We start from the raw sequence: 23,553 nt of genomic DNA on the forward strand, positions 1-23,553 counted from the left end.
ATTACCAAGCTGTTCTTCAAGCTAATCGCACTGTTGAGCTATCAACCGAATCGAACAAAGCCACCAAACCACCAAACCATCTACTAGCAAATAATTTCTCCACAATATTATTTAGGGTTAGAATTGAACTCATGACCTCGTTGATTCTGAGCAAGGTACCTACCAACTATAGGAGTAGAGTTGGTTGGTAATTGATTGCTTTTTAGTTCATACATAACTCTAACAATAATTTTTTTTGGGCATATTTTTGAAAGAAAAGACGATATTTTTTTAATATTGATAAAATAAAAAACTCATTTATAAATCTTGTGCGCCAACCAAACTAAGTTTTAATTCTAGGACTAAAACAAAATAGATTTTGTCGGAAAACAACATTATATTTGTTCCCTTAGCTGTTGACCACCAGATCAAGATCACTCCCACCGATCTTTTTAAGTCGATGTGCATATTCCCGTCTCCCCGAGTCAACCCCAAACGAATATAATAATAATAAATCGATGTCACCCAAGGCTTTTTCACACACCCAGCCGTAAAGCTCGAATAAAGTCACCCTCGCGAATTCCAAGCTCGGGCCCCACCACCCCCCAACAAAAGAAGAAATAACTTTTTATTAACTCCGCCACCCTCCATCCCGCACCTGCCTACTTGACCCACGACCGCACCTACTTGCCCTCCGGTGGGGGGCCCGCCCCCCACCCTCCATCACTGGGTTTGACGGGGTCAAGTAGAGAGAGCGGTGCGGGAGAGGTACTCCGCAGCCGCGCGCCGTATCTGGATCGCACGCGTGGCGCTTCGTCGTCGTGCTTCTTTTCCTCACGTGGGACCCGCGTGCGCCCGGGCCACCGCACGCGTGGCTCGCAACCCTCATCCCCGTTCCCACCTCTCTCGTCCCGCCACGTTTCCCCTGTCCTCCGGATCTGTTCCGTTATCCTGATCGCGCCTATTGGCGCCGCCCAAATCATATGGATGATTGGATGAAGAGTCAGGAGACCTCGAAGGAGGTGATCTTACGCACCCCCGCGGGTAACTAGAACGAGGTTTAGCACTGCATCATATTGAAAATAAAAGCTGGGAGATGTTAGAGACTAGATGCTCTGCAGCCAAAGGATGCAGGAAAGTTTTACATCATATCTGTAATCCAATAAAATACCTCCTTGTAACCAACTATACAAGCTCATGCTCCGTCCAAAGCGGACGATCACCGACATACATCAAGCCGTATTACGTGTACTCAAAATTTCCTCCAAAATAAGTTGATTCGAAGGAAATCCGACGTGGAATTTTTAGAAGCACACGTCTGACAAAGAAGAGATTGATAAATTTACTATCTATCGAGGACACGTGGGATTCCAGCACAGTTGAGAGATTATCGGGGGGTATTATTGGGTACGCTTGGTAGTTAGGATAATAAAATTTAGTTATTATTCGCTGTTGGGGTTCGCTCGCGCGGGTGAAAAGGGGGAACAAAAACGACTGGTGGAGGTAGCGGATGGCTGGTGCTTATTCTTCTTCTTCTCTCTCTCCTCGTTTGTGGAGAAGAGAGCTCGGGTTCTCCTTCTCTTCCTCTTTATCGCTACCGTTCCTTCTTTGTTTCAATACCAAACCCTCGCCCTCGAGCGCGATCGCCGACGCCGGGATCCAACGGTGATGGGAGCGCCGGCTCCGCGGACCCGGTGATGTCGTCGTCGGCGGCCACCGGGAGGGAGGTGAGCGGCGGTGTGGCGACTGAGGGGTCCGCGTTGTCCGGTATGAGGCAGGGGGTTGATGAAGGTGAGGGATTAGGGTTTGTCTTCTTTCTTTTTTCCTTGATTTTGGGTTCTGACTACTGTAGCAATGCTGGGACTGTCTTAGCGTTCTTTGAGGTAGGATTTCTTATAATGGATTTGGCGTCGCCATTGTTGGAATTCATATGTTTTCGGTTGGTTAAATGGGGTGCGGTATACGCAGTTTGCTGTGGGGAAACTGAATTTTGTGCCAAAAAGGGAGGTTTTTGACCGAGTTTTCTTGTTATTCTTTGCTATTTTGTGCTAATTTCTGGTCCTTCTTCACCTATCTCTGTCAGTTTTCTTTAGATGTATCAATGTTGGTTCGTTATCTTGTTCTTGTTCTGATGGATTGGGAATTAGGCTAACAATTTATTGATGGTGTTACGACTGTCGGAATTTATGTTTTACCTTTTCCTTTTGTTTAGTAATATCCAATTCAATTTGCCAAATTTGCTTTCTTTTTATCTCTCTTTCTTTTCTTTTCTTTTCCTCTTTTTTTGTTGAATGGACTAAAGGAAGTTTTATCTGGATCTGATAGCAGAGGCAATGTGGGAACTAAACTTAAGAGGAGGACACGAGTCGATGGAATCCGGACCTTATCCCGAGCGTCCAGGAGAGCCGGAGTGTACTTATTACATTAGAACTGGGGTCTGTAGATTTGGGATGACGTGCAAATTTAATCACCCTCCAGATAGGACGCTGGTAATTTAATGTGGTTCATTTACTTAAATGTTCTTTGAAAGCTATATGCTCTCTCTAGTAATAGTATCATCTTGCTTTTGTCTTTTGCTCAGTCTCCTTCTGTTTATATCATGAACTTGTCATTTAGCTTATTTTGTTTTCTCCATTTGTGTGCATGTAAATATGTCTGAGTTGTCTTATTATGCAAATTATAGAGATCCCATTCCCAGCTTCTAAATCAACAGCTGCTTCCCAATAGCTCTAAAGTTTCCTTTAGTTGGAACCAGCTGCCAGCAACACTTTCCAAACTGCTGGGAGTATGTGGAACACTTTTACTATTGTGATGTAGTTACAATTTTGCTAACTTTTGCTACAGGACCGCAAGCCAGTTTATTCCAACTTCCAGAGCTCAAAAGTTAAACTGTAACAAGCAGAAAGTTTTCCAGTCATCCTGAAAGGATGGTGTCCTCACAATGTTTATCTTTATCATTTTCAAAATTACTTGGCGATCCTTTTGTGGGACATCTATATTAATATGTAGTACCTATCTTGTATGGCTCCTTTAGAACTTCTTCCTTGCTGCTTTTATATGCTTATTACAATGATCTTATGTGAGGTTTCTATTGCTCCTTTTAATTGTTAGGCTCTCTCTGCTGCAAGAATTAAGGGAGGGTATCCTGAAAGAATTGGCCAACCCGAATGTCAGGTGAATCCTTGATTTCTCTTAAGTCTTAACCCCTTTTGAAAGAGGTTAATCTATTTTCCCCCTTCTGTTTCTATGTGTTTGAACATGTGGCATTGTTGAGGGATTATTTTGACAATTTATCATTAATGAACTGAATGGATGTTGATTGTTTGTGCAGAAGATATTTGGGTCTCAACTTCAGTTGTGTATAGCTTAGATGCTTTGTGCATGTACTTGTCATATTTAGCATACACACACTGGATTTGCAGTCAAATGTGTCAAATGTGACCAACTACATATAGGCATTATTGCTTTCTTTTTTATTATCAATCTTTCAAGGAGAAAAGATTGATAGTTATTAGGTCAGTAGATGACTATAGATCTAATTTTCTACTTTAGTTACTTACATAAATAATTTTAATGGGAATTTTTTTAAAAAAATATTTGGTGCAATTGTACATCGACTCACACTTGAAAACTTGTTTCAGAACTAACGGAAAGGGATTACCTTCATAAGGGGGAAGTTTTCCCCTTGACTGATTGCAAGAAGCCGAATCTGGCTACATGTGCATCAAAATAATTGAAGCATGTCTATGAATGGTCAAAAGTATAGTCATTCAGAAGCAAATGTAGCAAAAATGCATGATATTTACTTGAAAGTATGTCAAAAATGAAAGTAGATTAGCGACCTGCAGTATATCTGAGATAGAACCTTAAATCCTTAAAATTTCTTCACTTTCATCTTGTCAAGCAGAAAATAAGACAAGGGACTTTCTAAATCATAGTGATTGTTGCTATGGTATTACTCATGAGATTTAGATTTGGACACAGTTAATCCATAAGATGATGATCCCCGAACTACTATATATCATGAAAGGATCCTTATCACCTAAATAGTGAAATGAAAGGTACTAGTTGTTTAATTTGACTGATCTTTGTAGGGCTCTCAGCCTCTGATTACTAATGGAAATGATAACTTCCTTTTGCAAAATTATTCCAGTTTTATCCTCATTTTTATTTGGAAAACCAGATGCATGAAAGTACTAGTACTTTTGGATATACTATGATTCCTATCAGTACTGTGCTAAATAAGGAAATTAATATGGACATGCCTAGACTTTAACATGCTGTCCTTCTTTAAGTCACTAGTTTACATAATACAACACACAATGCTACCTGTTTATCGTCATGTACAAGGATGGTAATCCTTGCTCTTGGACCTTCTACAATTTTTGAGTATTCTCTCCTAATCCATAAAACTTGGAAAATAAATGGAGAAATGCAATTGAAGTTTGTTTAACTAGGATACCGAGAGAGATTATGTATTTATGGTTTTGCAGACTTTGTGTTGTCCTTTATAGGTAGGGATGGGCTGATGCAGGCATAAATCTAAGTGGGCCTCTTACTAGGGAGGAATTTACTCCAAGAAAATTGTCCAACTAAATATTTTGAAAGTTTGAAGTCTTACATCTAGTTGTCAGTCATAAGATTGACTTTCTGTTGGAAAAGTGGAAATGAATAATAGTGAACGATCGAACTTCAACTTAAATTACTGACCATATGAATTTGATATGAAGGATCCAAGTATCATGCTTTACTTTGACTAATCAAATGATTCCAAAGAATTGATAATGTTCTGAAGTCATATCCATCTATTAAATCTCTCATGAGAAGCACTAGAGCATCAATACTTATGTTTGTAATGTTAGCATGAGATTTATGACAATGAAGCAACTTGCTGCAATTTGGAGCGGATTGACAGGCAAATGTGTGAAGCATATTCATAATTTCCCAAAATTAATTAGTTTGTTACTTTGCTTTGGTTAATATATTGATTGAGTCAAATATGAATTCTTGTGCATTTTATGATTTTTTTAATTTCATTTTATTACTATTATGATATTAAATGTTCTATCTTTTTTACTCTTTTTGAAATGTTTAGGCCTATAATGGTTATATAGAATTAGCCTAGCTAGTTATTATGGATGGGCCTAGGTTGGCTCACCCAAGTACCGATTTAGCTCGGGTCAACTCAGTTATGGCTTGGTTACAAAATTTTCCATTTGATTTTAGTTGAGCATTTAAGGTCAGCTGAGAAGAATAATTATAAGGACTTCTTCTAGCTATTACATTTTTGACGTGGAACTAAGGAACTTGCAAAGCAGAAACTTTACTTGATAATGCTAATGTGGAGATTCAAATATTAGGATCTTCTATAGGAGAGCTCTAACTACCTACATGGCTTCTGGTTGGAAAAAAATTGTCTAAATTATGTATATATTTATATTATACAAACATTTATCAAGCTCAAGCTCATCTCATTTATTAGGCGAGTAAGCTTGAACTGAGCTAGAAGCGAGCCCATCTCAAGATAGCTCGTGAGGTAACGAGCTTATTTGACACCCCTATATGTGATAGGTCAAGAGACTCTTAGATCTTTGAGATTTCATTAACGTTTTAGTGTTTTTTTTATATAGGTCTTTTGTGAGATTTTGAATTTTCTAATGGGTAGTTACAGAATGGCCATTTTGAAGGTTTCATGTAGATGAGGGGATCAAAATGTTACAAAAATTAAATAAAGGGGATGTTTGTGAAAATGGTCAATAGTTCATGGGGGAGTCTAGGTAATTCTCCATTTTAATTTTTGAGGGAATTTCTGAGTTGTCAATTAATAGACTTATTTGCCATCATTCTAATTTCTAACAAGTTACGTACTTACGTTCATGTGTAGACTAAATGGTAGCATGCTATGTAAGTGAAGATTGATTCTGTGAGTCAGTACATTAGGTTATTTATGCTGTTCTTCTCTCTTCTTACTTGTGCTCTAAGATTTCTTTCTTTCCCCCATTGCTTTCAAGCCAGTAAAAGCTCCTCCTATGATCTTGTTCCTGATAAAGTATTCTGTAATCCCTTTTTTGCTTTCAGTTTCTGATCAGTTCTAGTCACTCTACTTCATGATCCTAACCTTGGGTTAAACATGGTTACTTACCTCCTCAGCTGTCTAGTCTGCTAGTTCTTTTATTGCATTCACTCTTATGTTTATATGTCCTAATTTTGCAGATATTGATTTATATTAATTCAACATCAATAGTATGATCCATGATAAGTTTTAAAGCTCTGTGCAAGTGTGCAACATAAATTGTCCCTAGTTTTACCTGTGCATATGTTATATTCTTATGTTGTTTGTGCTCAAAAAGTTTATCCCTGATTACAGCATCAAATTGTATGCTCTGTTCATTCGTCCATGGGCTGGAAGGACCGCTTTCTGACGTACCACTATTCTATATTCTGCAGTACTTCTTGAAGACTGGAACGTGCAAATTTGGAGCTACATGCAAATTTCACCACCCTAAAGATAAGGCTGGTATTGCTGGGCAAGTGCAGTTGAACATTTTAGGCTATCCACTTCGACCGGTTTGTGCTTAATATTGCTTTGAAATTTACTTTTCCAGTCTTCTCCATTGGGCATTTTCTAGTTCTAGTTATTAGCAATGACCACCGTACATATTTGTTTGTTGTTCTGCGTTTAGATGTAAACTTCTGTACTGTTAGTTACTTGAGCTTATTATTGCAGAATGAGAAGGAATGTGCATATTATTTAAGAACCGGCCAGTGCAAGTTTGGAAACACATGTAAATATCACCACCCACAACCATCTGCTGCAATGGTAAGTGTGCGTGGGTCTTCTGCTTATCCTCCAGTGCAGTCTGCTACATCCCCTAGTCAACGGCCTTATCCGGGAAGCTCAACAAACTGGCCCTTTTCAAGAGCTTCCTTTATTTCAAGTCCTCGGTGGCAAGGTCCTTCAAGCTATGCACAACTGATTCTTCCTCAAGGATTAGTTCAAATTCCTGGGTGGAATCCATACCATGTAAGTTCTTATATACCTCTTCTTTTGTTCTGTTGATACAAAAGAAAGAAGAAATCCTGAATTTTTTTTAATAGAAAACATATATATATGTTTTCTATATATGATAGTTTCCCTGATATTAGCTTCTTATATTTTATGTGCCTTTGTATGGGGGTATTTGCATAGAAAAACTCTTTAGTTTTCAAAATAGCAAAAGTGGGTCCTTGTATAAATTATGTGTATTTTATTATAAAAAGATATGCATCTAGTATAAAAACTGATCGCACTCAGTTTCAATTGCCCAATCTTATTATTATTAAAACCTATAAGCTTTTTTCTACAAATAGCCTCTTTCTAGACTAATATGATATGCATGTATTGTTTTCCCCTTAGCACTCTTAGTACCGATAGTGGTACGTCTATGGCATGATCCCCTACAAAGGTTAATTTATGTTTATCCTGTATGTTTGCTAATAGTCTTTTGTAAACACAGGACATGGAGTTCCATGAAGAACTCATATTCTTAGACTTATGCATGGTACTCTTGCTTTTACCATTATCATTTTCCTACTTGTCCAACCTTTTGAGAATTGGGTAGGTTCAATATTTATGTTCTTTGCAACATATCATTTGGTTGTTGCCCTTATCTGCTGGTCTCTTTAATGTTCTTTCCCAAGTAGTAAGTCTAATCCATTTCAATCTTCAATTAGGTTCACCCTATGATTATGTTCCTTCAGGATCTTTTGATGATTTTCTAGTCCACATACTGTATTGTTAGTTGCAGCTAATTATTTGATTCTATGTGATAATTTTCTGTAATTGGAGTCAGAATACTTCATCAAAGAGCATTACCAACTCTTTGAACTTCCATTTTTTAAGTCAAAGATGTGAACTTTGTGTTGTCTGGTTAATCTGGTGTTATTGAGTCTTCCAGTAGTACTTGATCAAGATTGTATATCTCAGATTCATTTTGGAGTTACCTAAACATTGGGATTTTTGTTCAATTTTCTTGTCTTTTAGGTGGTTTAATTAAATCTCAAAATTATACAGCCCAGAATAAAAAGATCACAACTTTTCAGGGATCTGAGATAATGAATTATATAGGGCATATGGCATAATATTTCCCCATTTGTTATTGTTTTTAGGAATTATTGGGATCCCAGGAATGCTGTCTGAGAAGGAAAATAAATAGCAGTCAATTAGGTGCTCTCTCCTTTTCCACTGTTATATAATCTTTGTTAAGCAATGAAATGCCTATATTTATTGGGTCTCTGTTGGCATTTAGTATTTCTAGCAGAACACATTCAAACTGTATAGTACAATAGTAATACATGTATAATACAATATATTTATTGGGTCTTTATAGCTTTATAATATCATGTAGTGACTGATACTACTGATTCTCAATGTCTCTTTGAAATTGTTATTGCTGCTCCTTATGCTGGTTCTTGAATGATACACTTGCAGTAACTATTATTCATACTAATCTATCATCTGTTGCGGTAGACTTTGATGATGTAATACAAAACTCTTGTATTGATATTCATGTCCTCTTCAGGGACAATTGGGTTCTTCATCTCCAGAGGGGCAGCAACAAACGCCTGGGACTTCTCAGTATTATGGTCTCTCTCGCCAGAATGAAACACCAGGTGTAGGTGCTCAGGAGGTGTTTTCTTCTTATCAACCAGGTTCTATGCCTATGGGGGTCTATGCAGTGCAGAGAGAGAACATATTTCCTGAAAGACCTGACCAACCTGAATGTCAGTTCTACATGAAGACTGGAGACTGCAAATTTGGTGCTGTTTGCAGGTTTCATCATCCAAAGGAGAGATTAATGCCTATTCCAGATTGTGCACTGAGTCCATTAGGCCTTCCATTACGTCCTGTAAGTTTATCATTATATGCTTAAACTTTCCTTCTGGGCTGATTAAAGATTGGAAACAAAATTAAAGAGAAGTAGAGAACCCCTTACCAAAGTCACAATTATCAGTTTTATGACATTCATCAGCTGCCTCTGGTCCCTGTCTGCTTAGTTATCTCTAGTGCAATGACATGCTGCTTGCATTTATCAGAGATATCAAAAACTTTTTGGAGGTATAGGTGAATATTGAATTTTGGAGTAAATGCTTTTTGAATAATTGGTGGCACTTGTTTGTACAGATACTTTGTGGTATTTCAAATCCAATCTCTTGTATGATTGTATCTGAAATTGGAATTTGTCATTGTTGTAGTTTTTTCTCTTTAAGCCTAGTATTGTAAGAGATGCAATGATGGGCGAACTATACTAAACAATGAACCATGTAGATTTATCTCTGTGCAGTTCTATAAGACTTGAAATTGTGACCAACTTCCTAAGAAATCACATATGATTTAAGCACGTGCTTGATCAAGACATGTACATCCAGCAGTCCAGGAAATTTATATTGCGGACATTCAATTTCTTCTTCATGATGACGGCACTTTCTTCATATTCATAGTATCCTGTGAATTATGACAAAAGATTTTAGTAGTAAGTGATTTGGGCCAATTTTCATACTTTCCCTTGTGTCTTACTTGCTGGTATACTTAGCTTATCATAATTTAGTTATTTGCAGTAACATTGATAAAATATTCTGCTATAATTTGTTGATTGCTCTGTCCAATTTTTGGTAATTATTCATTTGTTTTGCTAAAGCTGATTGCTGCAAGTTCTCCTCTTGAGTTATATCTCTACGCTGTCCACTCCTTCACATTAATGAACCATGTTTAGTTTCAAACAAAACTTGTTTGGGCAAGTGAAAAAAGTTCTCTTATTCCGATTCTTATTTAACTAAATTATATTGTTTTCCATTGCAGCAACCAAGTGCTCTTTTGACCTATACGCAAAAACTTACATGTATAGAAGTTAGCTTCACAAATATCTCAATCTAAAGTTGCCTTAACTGTCTACTATCATGCATGCAATGTTTTGATTAGGATGCATATTCTCTTTTCTTTTGTTCTTTTGCATCACCCACATTATACACAAGTGCAGAGATGTGATTTTATTGAAGTAGGTGCCTTAAGAGGAAGGGGAAGGCCAAAACTGATGTGGGAGGAAGCATAAGAAAAGACTTGAGAAACTTAATTTGGAAAGAATCTTATGAAGCAGAGCTGAATGAAAGAGAAGGATTCATACTTAAATAGTTGTGATTATCTGTTTATTGTTGTTATGGTCGTAGCTAGCCGGAGTTGTATGATTTTCCGTATCTTTCTTCACTCTTGTTGTTTCATGACTTGTAGGTTCTATGCTTGTCTTCACCTGAATTAATAATATTCATCTCTTTTAACTCCAGTTTTATATTGGTGGTTACATGCCCTGATCATTAGAATTAGGACATTCTATCCTATTGATGAAGAAAGGATTTATTGGCCAGGAAAAGCTTATAAGGGATATTCTATCAGTGTAGTTGTTCAGAATCATGATTTGCTCATTTATCAAGTAGTTTGTGGTAAATTATGATTAAAGTGAATAATGAAATCACAAATTTGGAGTCAGTCATTAGTGTAAATTCTAATTATTTACCTCATGCAGGATTTTGATACTTCTTTTGCAGTAATTTTTGTGTGGATACAAATTTCTATTTTCTATATTGTGCAATGATGGCTATTTTGGGATCTACAACCTTTGAGGAAAAATTTATTGAAAACATATCTACACAATGTCTTTTTTGTCAAGAATATTTGTAGCTCTTTGGCTAGAATTGATAGATTCATTTTAATCTTATTTTGCACTAGTAATATCTAGCCAATGTGCAATAGAAAAGGTATTTCTTGTAGTCCTGTTTCAAATAAATTGGTTTCCTGTCAATATAATATTTGTGCAAGTAAAATTTGAAATAATAGATAAGTGTATAAGCTTTAAGATATGTGGTTGAACACCTAAGCATGATTAAGACTAAGTTATGCATTTTCTGTGTGTGGACACATCTATAGTACCTTCTTGTTTGTCTTGCTGGTCTGAACTTCAACCTTACATAAAGGGATCTCATGGAGGTTCTGTAACAGTTTCTGGATCAAGTTAACCAGGGAACAAAATTCAAATGCATCCATCGAGAAATGTGTCCTCTTTCTTTCATTTGCATAGCAATTTAGTAATTTATTTGATTACCATTCACCGTTACCATGTCGATTATCCCTTTACATAATATCCATTGTTTTCCTATTATTGCTTCTTTCTTGATGTTGCATGTGATCCAAATAAGATGAAAGAAATGAGTTTACTTGTTCCAACTTATATGTAAAGCATGACAAGATATAAATGATTTAGGATCAAAGATTTGGAAAACTTGTAAAACAATATATGTGAATTTTACATTCTATTTTTAATTTTTAGGCTTCTCTCATTATTCCTTTCTTTTGATAAATGATGCAATCTATTTGCGCATATTCTTTACTGCTTTTTCAATCAAAATCATTGGTCACTTATTATGATATTTGTGAGAGTAATGCCCATTTCCTTTACTTTGTGTCATTTTCTGTTGTGATGATGCTGCTTGTAAGTTGTAACTGCTGTTTTCTTCCGGCAGGGTGAACCCTTATGTGTCTTCTATTCTCGTTATGGTATATGCAAGTTTGGTCCTAATTGCAAATTTGATCATCCAATGGGAACTTTTGCATATGGTCTTTCAACGTCGTCCACCACTGAGGTTCCAACTGTTCGTCATCTATTAGGATCTTCATCAGGGCCTCCTACTTTGACATTGCCATCAGAAGGCCGTGTTGATACTATCACGGGAAAGTCCAGACGGCTTTCTCTGTCAGACTCTCGGCAAATATCTTCTGGTGATGAAAGTATCGATATAGAGGCATCACAGACCTCTTCCAGCATTGGGCAAGTTTCTTCTTTTTCTTAAGTCCATTTGGAGAAAGAACTTACCTGTAAATGGAGTTTCAAGTGCTGGGGGTATACAGTGTTACCCATTGCGAGCTAGATTTATTTTTCCCTCCAAAACTGATCCTTTGGCGGCAGGTTCATGATTTTCTATCTTCTGTTCTTGATCTTGTAAATCTGCATCACGAACTCAATTAGGAGTCAGAAATTCTTGCTCTCTCAAAGCCCGTATCTCTCATTTATGGGCAACTTACCTTATTTATGCTTCTTATATTAAACACTTCCCTCCCTGGTGGTCTCCTTCAAATCTCCCAATAGTAATGTCCTGTAATATCCTGGTCTGTCTATTCTGGCCTTCCTTGTTACTTGCCATTGTTGTCTAGTAGTCTCTCTTGATCTCTCCCCTTTCTGTCAGTTCTTTTATAAATCCTCTTCCTTTCCCCTTCCTAGTGCTGTATACAATTCCACAAGGCATCTCCATATTCAAAGTCTACATGTGGAAGACAGCAAAGTGAATAAACTGGCCTATCAAGATACTGGAATCTTGACTTGCAGCCAGTCATCAGAAGATTGTCCTTTTCCTGCTTTAGATTTTTCCAATGTGATTGACTGGAAAAAAGACATGGAAATACATGCTGGAATGTTGGTTTTAGACGAAAAAATTGAAGTTCTGATTATGGCCCCTTCTGCCAGTTATTGGAAATACAGAATCAGTCGTAAGACTGGAAAAATTCTGTTGCAGCTAAAGCCCTTCGCTTGCAATGATTGTGTTAACAGATCAGGAAGCCATTATAGCAGGTGCCACGATAATGTAACAGTCTGTTGGTTCTCTTTACTTGGTGAATAAATTGTATCAGATAAAAAGTGTTCAACGTGACATGCATTAATCTTCATGTATGATCCAGCTGTTTTTACGCATGCTCAAAATTTCAGGAAAAAAAAAATCTGGTACCATGTTTAATGTATCAGTCTGTTGCAATTATTTACTAATGTTTGGAAGTCATTGTTGCAGATGCCATGCACTATGTTAACTTCCTTGATGAATAAGTTGTATCATATTATAATCTGCTCAACGTGACATGTGCATTAAGTTTTTAAGCATGACCCAGTCCCTTCTTTTTCTCCCTATTAACGTGCAATATTCAAAAACAATTTGATAGTAAGCTGTCTTTTGTTCCACTGATTTTATTAGAACATGTAATCAATAGTAATGAGATCTTAATTGGAGGAAATGGAAGCTTAGATATGCCTTGCAGTTATTTGCTAATGTTTTGGAAGTCATCGTAGCAGGTACCATGTTAAATTGTAACATTTATTTGGTTCTCTTTACATGGTGATGAGTAAATTGTATCAGATTAAAAACGCTCGATTCCACATGTGCACTAATATTTATGCATGGCCAAGATTGCATAGATTGCAAGAAGTTTTAGTTTGAAGGCAATCCATGCTAGTTCTGCCGATCTCATTCTGAGCATGTTGATACTATTAATGAGGTCTTTTAAGGAAATAAAATCTCAGATTTGGCTAGCAATTATTTGCTTGTGTTTCCTGGTTCTCATTTGAAGGGAGGAGAGGATACCCCTCCTTATATGAAGGACGTTATTTGTGTCTGGCCAAGAGCTTTTGATCAACTTGTTTCTTGCTTTAATTGGTCTGAGGACAATTATCAAATTACTATGATACCGAGTGTTGGATTAGGCCTCCCTCTTGAGGAGTCCTAGTCTGATTGGTAATATTAGATCAACTATGGTTTTAGGTTTTTTTGGTGGAGTAAGGGACAGTGATAGCTCTTTTGATTATGAGATTGTGAGAGTTCTTCGGATTGACTTAGGTGTATATCCAAATTTATTTTGAAGAATGACATAAGCTTTGTAGGCCTCTATAAATACTTGAAGCATTATGGCAGTGCATGGTGTTAGGAGATAGGGGAGTCTTAGTCCAAGTTAAACATGATTTGGCATAATTCTTAGAACCTAACCCGACTTAAAACCTTAAATTTATTAGGTAAAAGCACAAGAGCCTATATAAATTATTTTCTTTTCTTTTTCTCTCCTTAGAACCTAACTCTGACTTCAAAATACTTAGCTATTAAACGAAGACCTAAGAATCTATATAATCTTTCTTTCTTTTCCTCTTTTCAATATGGGTTTAGACTCTCATGTGATGCTCAACATGTCGGTGAGCTGCCATATAGAAGGCCATAGGGAACCGATATATTGACGATAGTACAAATATAGTAAGATATAATCTATTATAGGTTGTTGTGTATGAGTTTTTATACTAACTAATTACACACATATGAGTGTTTCTTGGATTGGTCTATCTGAGATGTTTTAGGGGTTTTCATATAAGGGTTGTTATATTTGAGATGTTTTAGAGTCTTGTACTTTGTATCCTACAGATCTGTTGTTATCTTGTATTTTTTTTCCCCTATTGTGAAGGTTTTCTATGCAAATCTTTATGTATTGCTTTATTACTGTTATTTTATATCCTTTTCTATGTGGGGAGATTGGATCAAACATGGAGTTCTAGAATGCTTTCAATGGTTGGTGTTAGGTTGTGCATAGCACAAAGTCTTAGAATGAGGGTGAGGTGAATTCAAGAAATGATGGTTTGAAATCTTAGAGTACTTTTTGAAGCGGTATAGTGCAACCAATTTGGTGGCTATAATAGACATGTAGGTTTTTCTAGAGAAGTTGCGGTAATGCAGTTGAGCTTGGGTATGTGGGATTAATGTTCGAGCTAGATTATACTTGGTGGAGCAAGAGTTTTAGTTTAGGACAAGGGTGCATAAAGTTGGATGAGTGGGTTTGTTGTGATTCATGAAGAGAGCAATTGAAGGCATGAAAGAGCTCAACTCTTGATACCTACAATATGACCAGAAAAGAAAGAGTTGAGAGTCACAAATTAGAGTTGAGATCATAGATCATGTGATGATTGTAAAGATGCAAAGTACAAAAGAAGCTGTTAGGTAAAAGATGTTTCTGTCATACATGATTTATGCAAAGAGGCACACAGGAGATGCAATGGTATATCAAGAGCTACTTGAAGATTTTAGAGTATGCAGGACACAAATATGGTTTAACATGAGCACAAGAGCTCTAGTGTGCTCCCTACAGGAGGAGGCTCATAAGGAGTTAAAACATGGACACCAATAAAATACTTCAAAGGAAGTGTCATCTGTGGTCTGTCTTATATGAGTTTTTGTACTAATCAGTTACATATGTCAATGTATTTCTTAAATTAGTTTATTCGATAAATTTTAAAAGAAATTTAGATGAGGGTTGTTCTATCTAAGATGTCTTAGAGTCTATGTATTCTATATCTTGCATAGCGAATTTAATGTTGTCCTATAATCTTTTCCCTATCGAGAGGATTTTTCATACAAATCTTCTTTTGCCTTGCTTTAGTGAGATTAGATTACACACAGTGCGAGAACATTTTTAACGATTAATGTTCGTCTACGAACAACAGGTAGTATCACAGCGAGAGGATGCAGTGAATCTCAACATGATTTCTTTGTTTAAAATGTAGTCCATAAATACATATTTATTGAACAACACACCAAGTAATATCCACGTGATGAAATCAGTTGGATGAGCATTTATCATCCAAATTATGCTTTGAGAAATTTAGAGCTGCCAGCTTTCTAGCTTCTTCTCTATTCTTTTAGGTTAAGCATAAGCTTGATAAGTATCTATTACCTTTCACAACCTTGTACGAGTTGATGAATATTGCAAGCAGCTGCATTTGAAGGGTATAAAATTGCTTGTATTTGTGCACCAAATAGCCAACAACGAGCCTAGAGTCCTCAGGTGGATGGATTTTAACCTGATATCCAATTGTATTTGTGCACCAAATTCTTATTTATTCTCATCCATTGTTATTGATATATTAAGTTTTGGATTTTTTTGTCTATCCTTGTAAAATACTCAATTAACTTCTGACACCAAAATCTTCTTCAATGTAAATGTTTGTAAGTCATTGAGAAAGAATTTTTATTTTTCTTATATCTAAATTATCCTTATTTTCCTCTCTTCCATGGCCTACTCCTATAGAGATCATCATATATTTTAAGGTAGATTTCCATTAGTTAGGTTCCAATCAAAATTAACTAAGGCAATATCACAAAGTTAACCAAAGAGGTATGGTTATATTATACCACTTAAACTAACATAAAGTTCTTCGGAATTAGGTTAGACCTAGCTGCATTTACACAATAATAAAATTAGACTCTCATGTCCACCTTATATATAACTTATGCTCAGTTTTAAAAATCAGATTTATTTTTTCTATGTAAAAATTATTTATATTGATTAACCGCTACGGTTACAAAGAGTGCCGCTAATATCTAAAGCTCGTATTTTTACTTGAGTTTGTGAGCTAATCCGCAGACTTATTCACTTTACGGTAAATACGATAAAGAAATAAAAAAAAGGGAAGGGGAACAGTGGATAACAAATATTTGCAGTAGCTGATGATATAAAATAGTCCAGTGAGCTGGATGAAGCCATTGCCATTACTATAGTTTATTTTTGTTCTACAAATAGCCAAAAACTATAGAGAGAGAGAGAGAGAGAGAGAGAGAGAGAAGGTGGGGGGTTTTAATTCCAGTCTCCTAGTGACAGTTGGGAAGTGAAAGAAGGGGCTCATAATTGCAAGGAAGATGCCTCAAAGCCCTTTCCTTCTCAAAAACCTTTGTCTCCTTCCCAGAACCCTCAACACCCCTCCTCTCCTCCTTAACTCCTCCTCCCTTCTTAATCCCATTCACATCTCCTTTACTAGACGTTTGTAACCTCCCCTATAGACTCACTCTTAATTACTCATTAAAACCTCAGTCGCCCCTATCTCCTCAAATAAGATAACATTCCCCTCCTCTTCAAAGCAAAGCAAAGCAAAGCAAACCATAGCATAGCATAGCATAGCTTCTTTACAGAAGAACTGATGGCTTCTTCTGGTTCTACTACAACTCTCTTCCTTCTCCTCATCTTCTTTGTTGCCTTCATTGCCATTAGACGAACTGTAGCTCATGTGGGTCTCTCTCTCTCTCTCTCTATCTCTTTACTATCTCTTCTCACTTCAATAGTCTTTACCAATTGAAGCATCTTTTGACATACTTTTTTTTCTTTCCATTTTGCATTGTGACAGGAGGAACAAGAGTTTCCAATGAAGCCGGCGATGGGGGCATCGGGGCTGAGATCAGTCCTCATCGACGAGCCTCGCCGGCGGCGGCTGAGCAGCTTCCAGATATGCTCTCTTTGCACTTGCTGTGGAGGCCCAAGAGGCCTCTGCTTGCCTTCTCCTTGCTGCTATGCCATCAACTGCAACATACCCAACAGACCATTTGGCTTCTGCTCCTTTACTCCAAAGACTTGTAACTGCATTGGCTGCCATGTCTAGCTCTCCCTCTCCTTAATTGCCATGCTGTTTGCTTGAGTTGAGTCATAAGCAGTATAACATTGTGATTTGTGAAGAAAGGATAGATTGTTTTCTTCTCCTCTTTCTTTGATTGGTGTAATGGTTTATATGAAATGCTAATGCTTGAACTGTAGAACTTGCTGCTGGTTTTAGGCACTGCATTTGTTCTTCTTGCTATGGATAGAGACAATTTACAGAGAGGTTTTTGATTGAGGGGGTTGTGTTAGCTAAAAATGATGTGCTCAAGTTGGGCCAACCAGAAAGGGCAAAGTGGGTGGGAGTTGGACAGGGGGCATTAAAGCCTTCAATTATGTTGTGGGGGAGATGGGGGGTGTATGATTCTTGTGAGGTAGGGTTTGTGACTCGTATAGTTATTTAACAAGGGAATTTTTCATATAACACCTTACTTCTTTTTAACGAAAATTATAATTTACCTGCTATATTTTTACTATTTATAACTCGAGTCTTATCATTTAATAAATATGTGCGGAGATCGGGTTGTATGATTCTTGTGAGGTAGGGTTAGTGACTCATATAGTTATTTAACCAAGGGAATTTTTCATATAACACTATACTATTTTTTTAATAAAATTATAGTTTACCTTCTATATTTTTCACTATTTATAAATTGCGCCATATGATTTAGTAAATATATGTAGAAAATACTCTGGCTTAGATTCAAACTAACGCTGTGAGAATACTCGGTTAAATAGAAATACTTTATTTTTAAAATAACTAAAAGACTCTTATTTCTAAAATGACTAAAAATTACGTCTAGTATAACTTGGTTGAGGGTATTTTCATAATTCTTTTAGTATAATTAACTTAATCCAAAAATTTGACTAAGCTTAACTAACGGATCTAACACTAAATGAGATATTTTCTGTACATATTTACTAAATTATATTGCTCGATATGTAGACAGTAAAAATATAAAGTATAAACTATAATTTCGCTAAAAGATAAGGCGTTATCCATAAATTTCTCTTCAATAAATGGCGGCAACTTTCAAGTGTTAATTCTTATTAAATAAATTGTAAGATTGTGCAGTGGTTATGATAAATGGACTAGTGTTGTTCTTGTAATATAGCTATTAATAAATCAAGAAGAAATTCTTTTGTTGTTTATATCATTATTAGGTATTTTTAATACATACATACATATAAATAAATAAATATATATATATATAGGACATATAAAACTTAATAAAGTGTATCTAATATTTTATTAGATAATTAGTTATCTTAAGAACTTAAAAAGTATTATAGATAATTAATTAATTAATTACATACCGTACTTTTACCGACCATGATGGTCGAGTCATGATGAGAGTATATAAAGATTTCTCAGTTGCCGTAAAAGAGAGGTAATTGGACGTCTTATTTATGCTAAAAGATATTGATAGAGTTCTTGACTGTTGGATTAAAAGGAAGAGTTTTTGATTACTCTAAGTTTAAATTTGGTTTTAAAAGTTAAATGCGAGATTATGTGTATTTAAAAAATTGGTTCTTGGATCAGTTTTAAGTTTTATAGAGAAAATTTTATATAAATCGTTTCGATTCAACGTCTTATTAGTTTTTAGATAATTTAAAAATTTTATATTATATTTAAGAAGTAAATATATATAATTTCATATTTAAGTTTTTTTTTAAATATTTGTTCAAAAGTTTTATCTTGAAATGAATCTGGTAGCTTGCCTATGACCAAAGAGGTCATTAGTTCAACTCCAACCCTAAATAATATTGTGGATAAATTATTTGGTAATCGGTGGTTTAGTCAGTTGATGACTCGGTAGTGCAGTTAGCTTGGAGCTTGACAACGCAACGGTTTGGAATAGGTCTCGGCTACGTTTGGTTTGGAGCAATTATTCGACGACATATATAGTTTAAAGCTTAAACTAGGTAGCTAAAAGCTTAGTGAGGCTTAAATGCCTCTGTATCTAAAAAGAGTTGGCATTTATTTAAACCAAATCTAGCATTGGGGCTCATAAATAATATAAAAAATAGTATTGGGATCTTTTGGTTGGGGGTCCACCTTAGGAGGAGATGTCCTTTCTACTAATTATTTTATTCTTTTTGAAGGGAGAGACCTACTTAGAGATGATGAGGTTTATTTATATCTATATTAAGTTTTTGTTGTTGGTTTGGTGGCATATGGACTAACACTCATCAAGAGGTCTTTACAAAAGTGAGTTTTTGACTAAATTAGCTCTGTTTTAAATTTATTATATTTAAATAGATTATTCCTTAAATTTATTATTAAGTAGGGTCTAATTTACTGTAGTCCTAATAAAAGTATTGAATTGATTAGTATTTTATCCATAGACAATATTGTATGATCCTAAACATTAAATATTTCAGCGTCTTATGTATTTAAATTTTTTTACCTTAATCTTTTAGTAGTTGAGAAGATAATTGTCTAACTAAAAAAGACTGATCAGTTCAGTGTTTTTGGTAGAGCTACAGTGAATTAGATCGATCTCACCTGGTAAGTAGTTTGAGGGACATGATACTATTGAAAAAGAGAAAAAAAAAAAAGACTTGGAAGATGGATATATTATGATCTAATTGAGATTTCTTTTTATAATTTAAATTTATTAAAAACAAAGTAAGTTAGGGGAATTTTTAGATATTAGAAGCAAAATGTAAGATAAAATGATAGATATTTATATGGTAGGGTGTGAACGATAATAAAAGTAAAAGGAAATATATTTTCAACAAATTTTCTTATTTGTTCTGTTGAAGAATTTTTCATATAAATTAAAAGATAATCGCTTAAATTCTAACTTTCATATTTTTCTACATACCTTTCCTAACATTCTTTTATGATACATATGTCCTGTGAACCATCAAAAATATTTCACCCCTTTGATCCCGTAGACAAAATGGTTGAAAAAGGCCAAAATAACCCCTAATAAGGTAAGATTTAAGTAAACTAATTTTTTTCACTCTTCTTTCCTCCAAACCATAACGGTAACATGTCATATATACTCAAAGGGTCTTTGATTCTATGTATCGTAAAAACAAAATTTAGAGAAGCTATATGAAAATCGAATGGGTATTTTTGAAATCATTAAGATTGAGCCAAGAACCGAGCCAAGAAATTATTAGAATTTTGCTCTCCACTTCAATACTCAAGGGGTCTACGAAATCGGGTTTACAAATTTGTTTATTCAAACTACTCTCCGGTAATTAGAAACACTTCCTGAAAACTTATTTTTTATTTTTCTCTTCAATTTTTTTAAAATATTCATAACACTTGTGCATATGTTAATATAAAATTTCTAGACATAATTACATATTTTCATAAGAACCTAGATTTATTCTAAAAGGAAAATCCCATAACCATCTTGGATGAAACACAACAAATCTAAACTTTATTCCTTTTTCTATTGGAGCCTTTCTCATGAACATGGAAGTTGTCCTAGTGACACTCAACCTCTTTGTTGCAGTCTTGTAGCTTGTGGATGTATTGCTTCTCCATTTGCATTACAAGACAAAGCATATACTAGTTTTATATATATATCACACCACTCCTATATCCATTCTATCCAGATTGCAATCTTGTTCTCAAACCAAGATTGGCCAATGATTCATGGTCATAGACTCTTCAAGAAGAGCCCAAAATGAGTCTGATCACAGAATATTCTTCTTTTTTTCTCTTGTAAAACTCCCATTATTTGTCTTCCTAGAATTCATATTAATCTTCAAGAACTAATAAGGTAGCAAGCAATGGCAGTCACTCCTTTTCAATTCTCTTCTCTTATTACCACTGTTTGGAAATACTGAATCAAATAACATAACTTGCGCAAATATGAACTCAGGTTGTATTTGCATGACGAATAGTGATCACCAATTTGATCAACAGTTCAATGGATATAAATCAACAAGAATGTGCTATCTATTCAAAGCCAAATCAAGCTAGCTTTGGGGTACAGAGCACTACATACCTTGGATCAGAATCTCTATATGATTCAAAAAAATCTTGCACACATGAATTCACTTCTGCACCACTTAGGATGTTGATTGGTAGAAGAGAAGGAAAAGAAGAAGATAGAACGGTCGGCGACCGCCGGGACGATATCTTCCATCGGATCCTGACGATTCTGAGGATGGAGTCAGGCCATGGTGTTGTGGTGGCAATTGAGATGGAGCTGGTGCTTGTTCCAAGTCATCTCCATCACTTAATTGCGAAGAATCATTGTGTTTGATCCAAACCTCCAATGCTACAATGGAGTCAAAGTTAGTGACAACAATTTAACATCTCTGAGAAGAATGCAGCAAATGCTCACCTTGCTTAGATACTGTGTAGTTCGAGTCATCAAAACTAATAGGCCAGAGGAAGTAGCCAAGCAATTTATAACTTCGCGCGAATTCGATCTTCTCTTCGACTACTTCTAGGCTATCGAAGCTGACCCAGAGGCTGCCGGAGTAGAAGAACGCCGACACCGTCCGGTTATCGTACTCGAAAACGGCATTTGATTCTGTCAAAAGGGCTGCAATCTCTGAATATGCCATGACACCAGTCTCATTGCTCTTCTTTTGCTTTGGACCAAAGGCAACAACTTGTGCACCTAGTCCATTCTTAGCCTTGTTCTTTAGAGACCAAGATCTCCCATAGAGTGGAATTCCCATCACTATCTTACATGGAGGGATCCCTGCATCCAACCAGGAGATGATGCCATAGCTTGCAGAGAAATGAGAAGCCTTGTCATAAAGAGGAGCGGCGGCTGCAGTAACGTTGCTGTTCTTGTGGTAGCCAAAGGTGATTACATTGATCCAGTCAAGGTTGTCCAAGATTGCATCAATTGGGTAGTCATTGTTCTCGTTGGATAAATCAAACAGGTGGTCTGAGAAGTAAACCGATGCAGTTAGAAGCATAGGAGGTGAAGAATTCTCTACTTCTTGATCAATTCTCTCTCTCCATTCTGCAACCAAGGCCGCGAAATTGGCCATGTCTTCGGAGGAAGCCGGAAACTTCCATGCCAAGTCTATGCCATCAAATGCATTGGCCTTGGCTAATTCTACGGTGGAGTTTACAAACACTTGGCGAAGGTTGCGGTCGGCGGCCATGGAGGAGAAGGCGGCATTGGACGCCCCGGTTTGTCGCTCTTCGGTGGCGATGCACAAGATGGTCTTGAGAGATGGATTGGTGGACTTGAGAGTACTCGAGAATTTTGCCAAAAGGGGGACTTGATCGGGCGGCGGGAGAGCGACGGCGGAGGTGGTGCGATCAACGGAGAGTGAGTAGTAGTAGAGGTGAGTGTAGAGAGAAGTGTTGATACTAGAAACAGGGGAATAGTGATTTGAAGTAGACAACCAATACCCTGCCCTTATATAACTTGGACAGTCTTGCTGAGATTTTGAGAGAGAAGATAGTGAGAGAGTGAGGAGTGAGAAGAAGAGAAGTTGTTGCATCTTGAGAGAAGAGTATTGGAAGTGGGCATTGTTTGAGTTGAGATTTGAGAGTGGAGATAGAAGACTTCCAGTTGCTGGAAAAGAATGCAAGGGGAGATGCTTGGTTTGTGGACTGCTGCAATTGGATGAGTGGAGAAGGATAATGCTCCAAACTACTTTAACCATGATAAGAAAAGGATTCATATTAACTTGTCGTTGGAGATTTATTAATCACTGGATCTGGAAGTAAGAAGACATGACAGCCTTGCTTTGATGTTCTTTTACTGCTTATACTGAGATCTTCCTTTGACCATCTCTTTTAAGTTTGTTTTCCTTGTAGACAAACTGAGCCACCTCCATGTGATGACTCTCTATCTCTCCCTCTCTTTTACTCCATCTTTGAGGCCATATTTGATTCCCCTACTTATCTCACTAACTTTTAAAAGAATAAGTCAAAGGTTCAAAAGGTCTCTACCTGCTCCCACTTTACATTTGCTTTTGTTCCATACTTTTACATTCAGGTAGAAACAGGATAATGGGTTATCTTAATGAAAATTAATCCAATAAGTCTAGTTTTTCAATTAATCTTTCAAATCATATGAGGTGTCCTGTGCTTTCTCCTTGAGAAGAAATTGAAAAAAGAAAAGAAAAGAAGAGTTGTATAACTCCAATTAAACATTGGTAAGTACTAAAGAAGTTTAATTAGGAGGTAGATGTTAATCTAATGTGGGCTAAAGAAAATTATATTCTAACAGACTGATCACCTACATGGCTACAAGCCATGTGCTCTCAGTACTAAGTCTGATGCCATTAGAGAGTATCAGAGTAGACGGTTGGTTGTCTTTTCTGCAAAGGAAATATTAACAATTATGCCACTCAAGATGGATCTATCGAAAAGACTCAAT

General features: G+C 36.2%; 2 protein-coding genes across 3 annotated transcripts; one reads left to right on the forward strand and one right to left on the reverse strand.

The window, feature by feature from the left end:
* Positions 1-1,477: 1,477 nt before the first annotated feature.
* LOC140778535 (zinc finger CCCH domain-containing protein ZFN-like) lies at positions 1,478-12,833 on the forward strand. Of its 2 annotated transcripts, none has more exons than XM_073123318.1 (7): positions 1,478-1,770; positions 2,305-2,468; positions 3,091-3,153; positions 6,427-6,546; positions 6,707-7,003; positions 8,541-8,867; positions 11,530-12,833. In XM_073123318.1, exons 1-7 carry the CDS (start codon positions 1,677-1,679, stop codon positions 11,854-11,856), a joined length of 1,392 nt encoding a protein of 463 aa, XP_072979419.1. In that variant the 5' UTR covers positions 1,478-1,676; the 3' UTR covers positions 11,857-12,833. The 2 variants fall into 2 exon arrangements, with proteins under 2 accessions (XP_072979419.1, XP_072979427.1); XM_073123326.1 differs by having other exon boundaries at positions 1,479-1,770; positions 2,308-2,468.
* An 8,173-nt stretch (positions 12,834-21,006) lies between these two features.
* On the reverse strand, positions 21,007-22,843 carry LOC140758204 (nod factor hydrolase protein 1-like). Its single transcript, XM_073094292.1, has 2 exons — positions 21,544-22,843; positions 21,007-21,477 (listed from the first exon to the last, which is right to left on the reverse strand). Exons 1-2 carry the CDS (start codon positions 22,832-22,834, stop codon positions 21,266-21,268), a joined length of 1,503 nt encoding a protein of 500 aa, XP_072950393.1. The 5' UTR covers positions 22,835-22,843; the 3' UTR covers positions 21,007-21,265.
* Positions 22,844-23,553: the final 710 nt, after the last annotated feature.

This window comes from Typha angustifolia, chromosome 3, assembly GCF_048772165.1.
Source record: "Typha angustifolia cultivar Huaian chromosome 3, ASM4877216v1, whole genome shotgun sequence".
Taxonomy (NCBI): Eukaryota; Viridiplantae; Streptophyta; class Magnoliopsida; order Poales; family Typhaceae; genus Typha; species Typha angustifolia.

What these genes read in the sequence shown, in the direction of transcription:
- LOC140778535 (XM_073123318.1), top strand. Translation starts at nt 1,677, where the DNA reads ATGTCGTCGTCGGCGGCCACCGGGAGGGAGGTGAGCGGCGGTGTGGCG. An exon ending in ACCCTCCAGATAGGACGCTG is followed by an intron (nt 2,469 to 3,090) that starts GTAATTTAATGT and finishes TTTAATTGTTAG; the next exon opens with GCTCTCTCTGCTGCAAGAAT. An exon ending in CTGGGTGGAATCCATACCAT is followed by an intron (nt 7,004 to 8,540) that starts GTAAGTTCTTAT and finishes TGTCCTCTTCAG; the next exon opens with GGACAATTGGGTTCTTCATC.
- LOC140758204 (XM_073094292.1), bottom strand. Translation starts at nt 22,834, where the DNA reads ATGGTTAAAGTAGTTTGGAGCATTATCCTTCTCCACTCATCCAATTGC. An exon ending in CTACACAGTATCTAAGCAAG is followed by an intron (nt 21,478 to 21,543) that starts GTGAGCATTTGC and finishes ACTCCATTGTAG; the next exon opens with CATTGGAGGTTTGGATCAAA.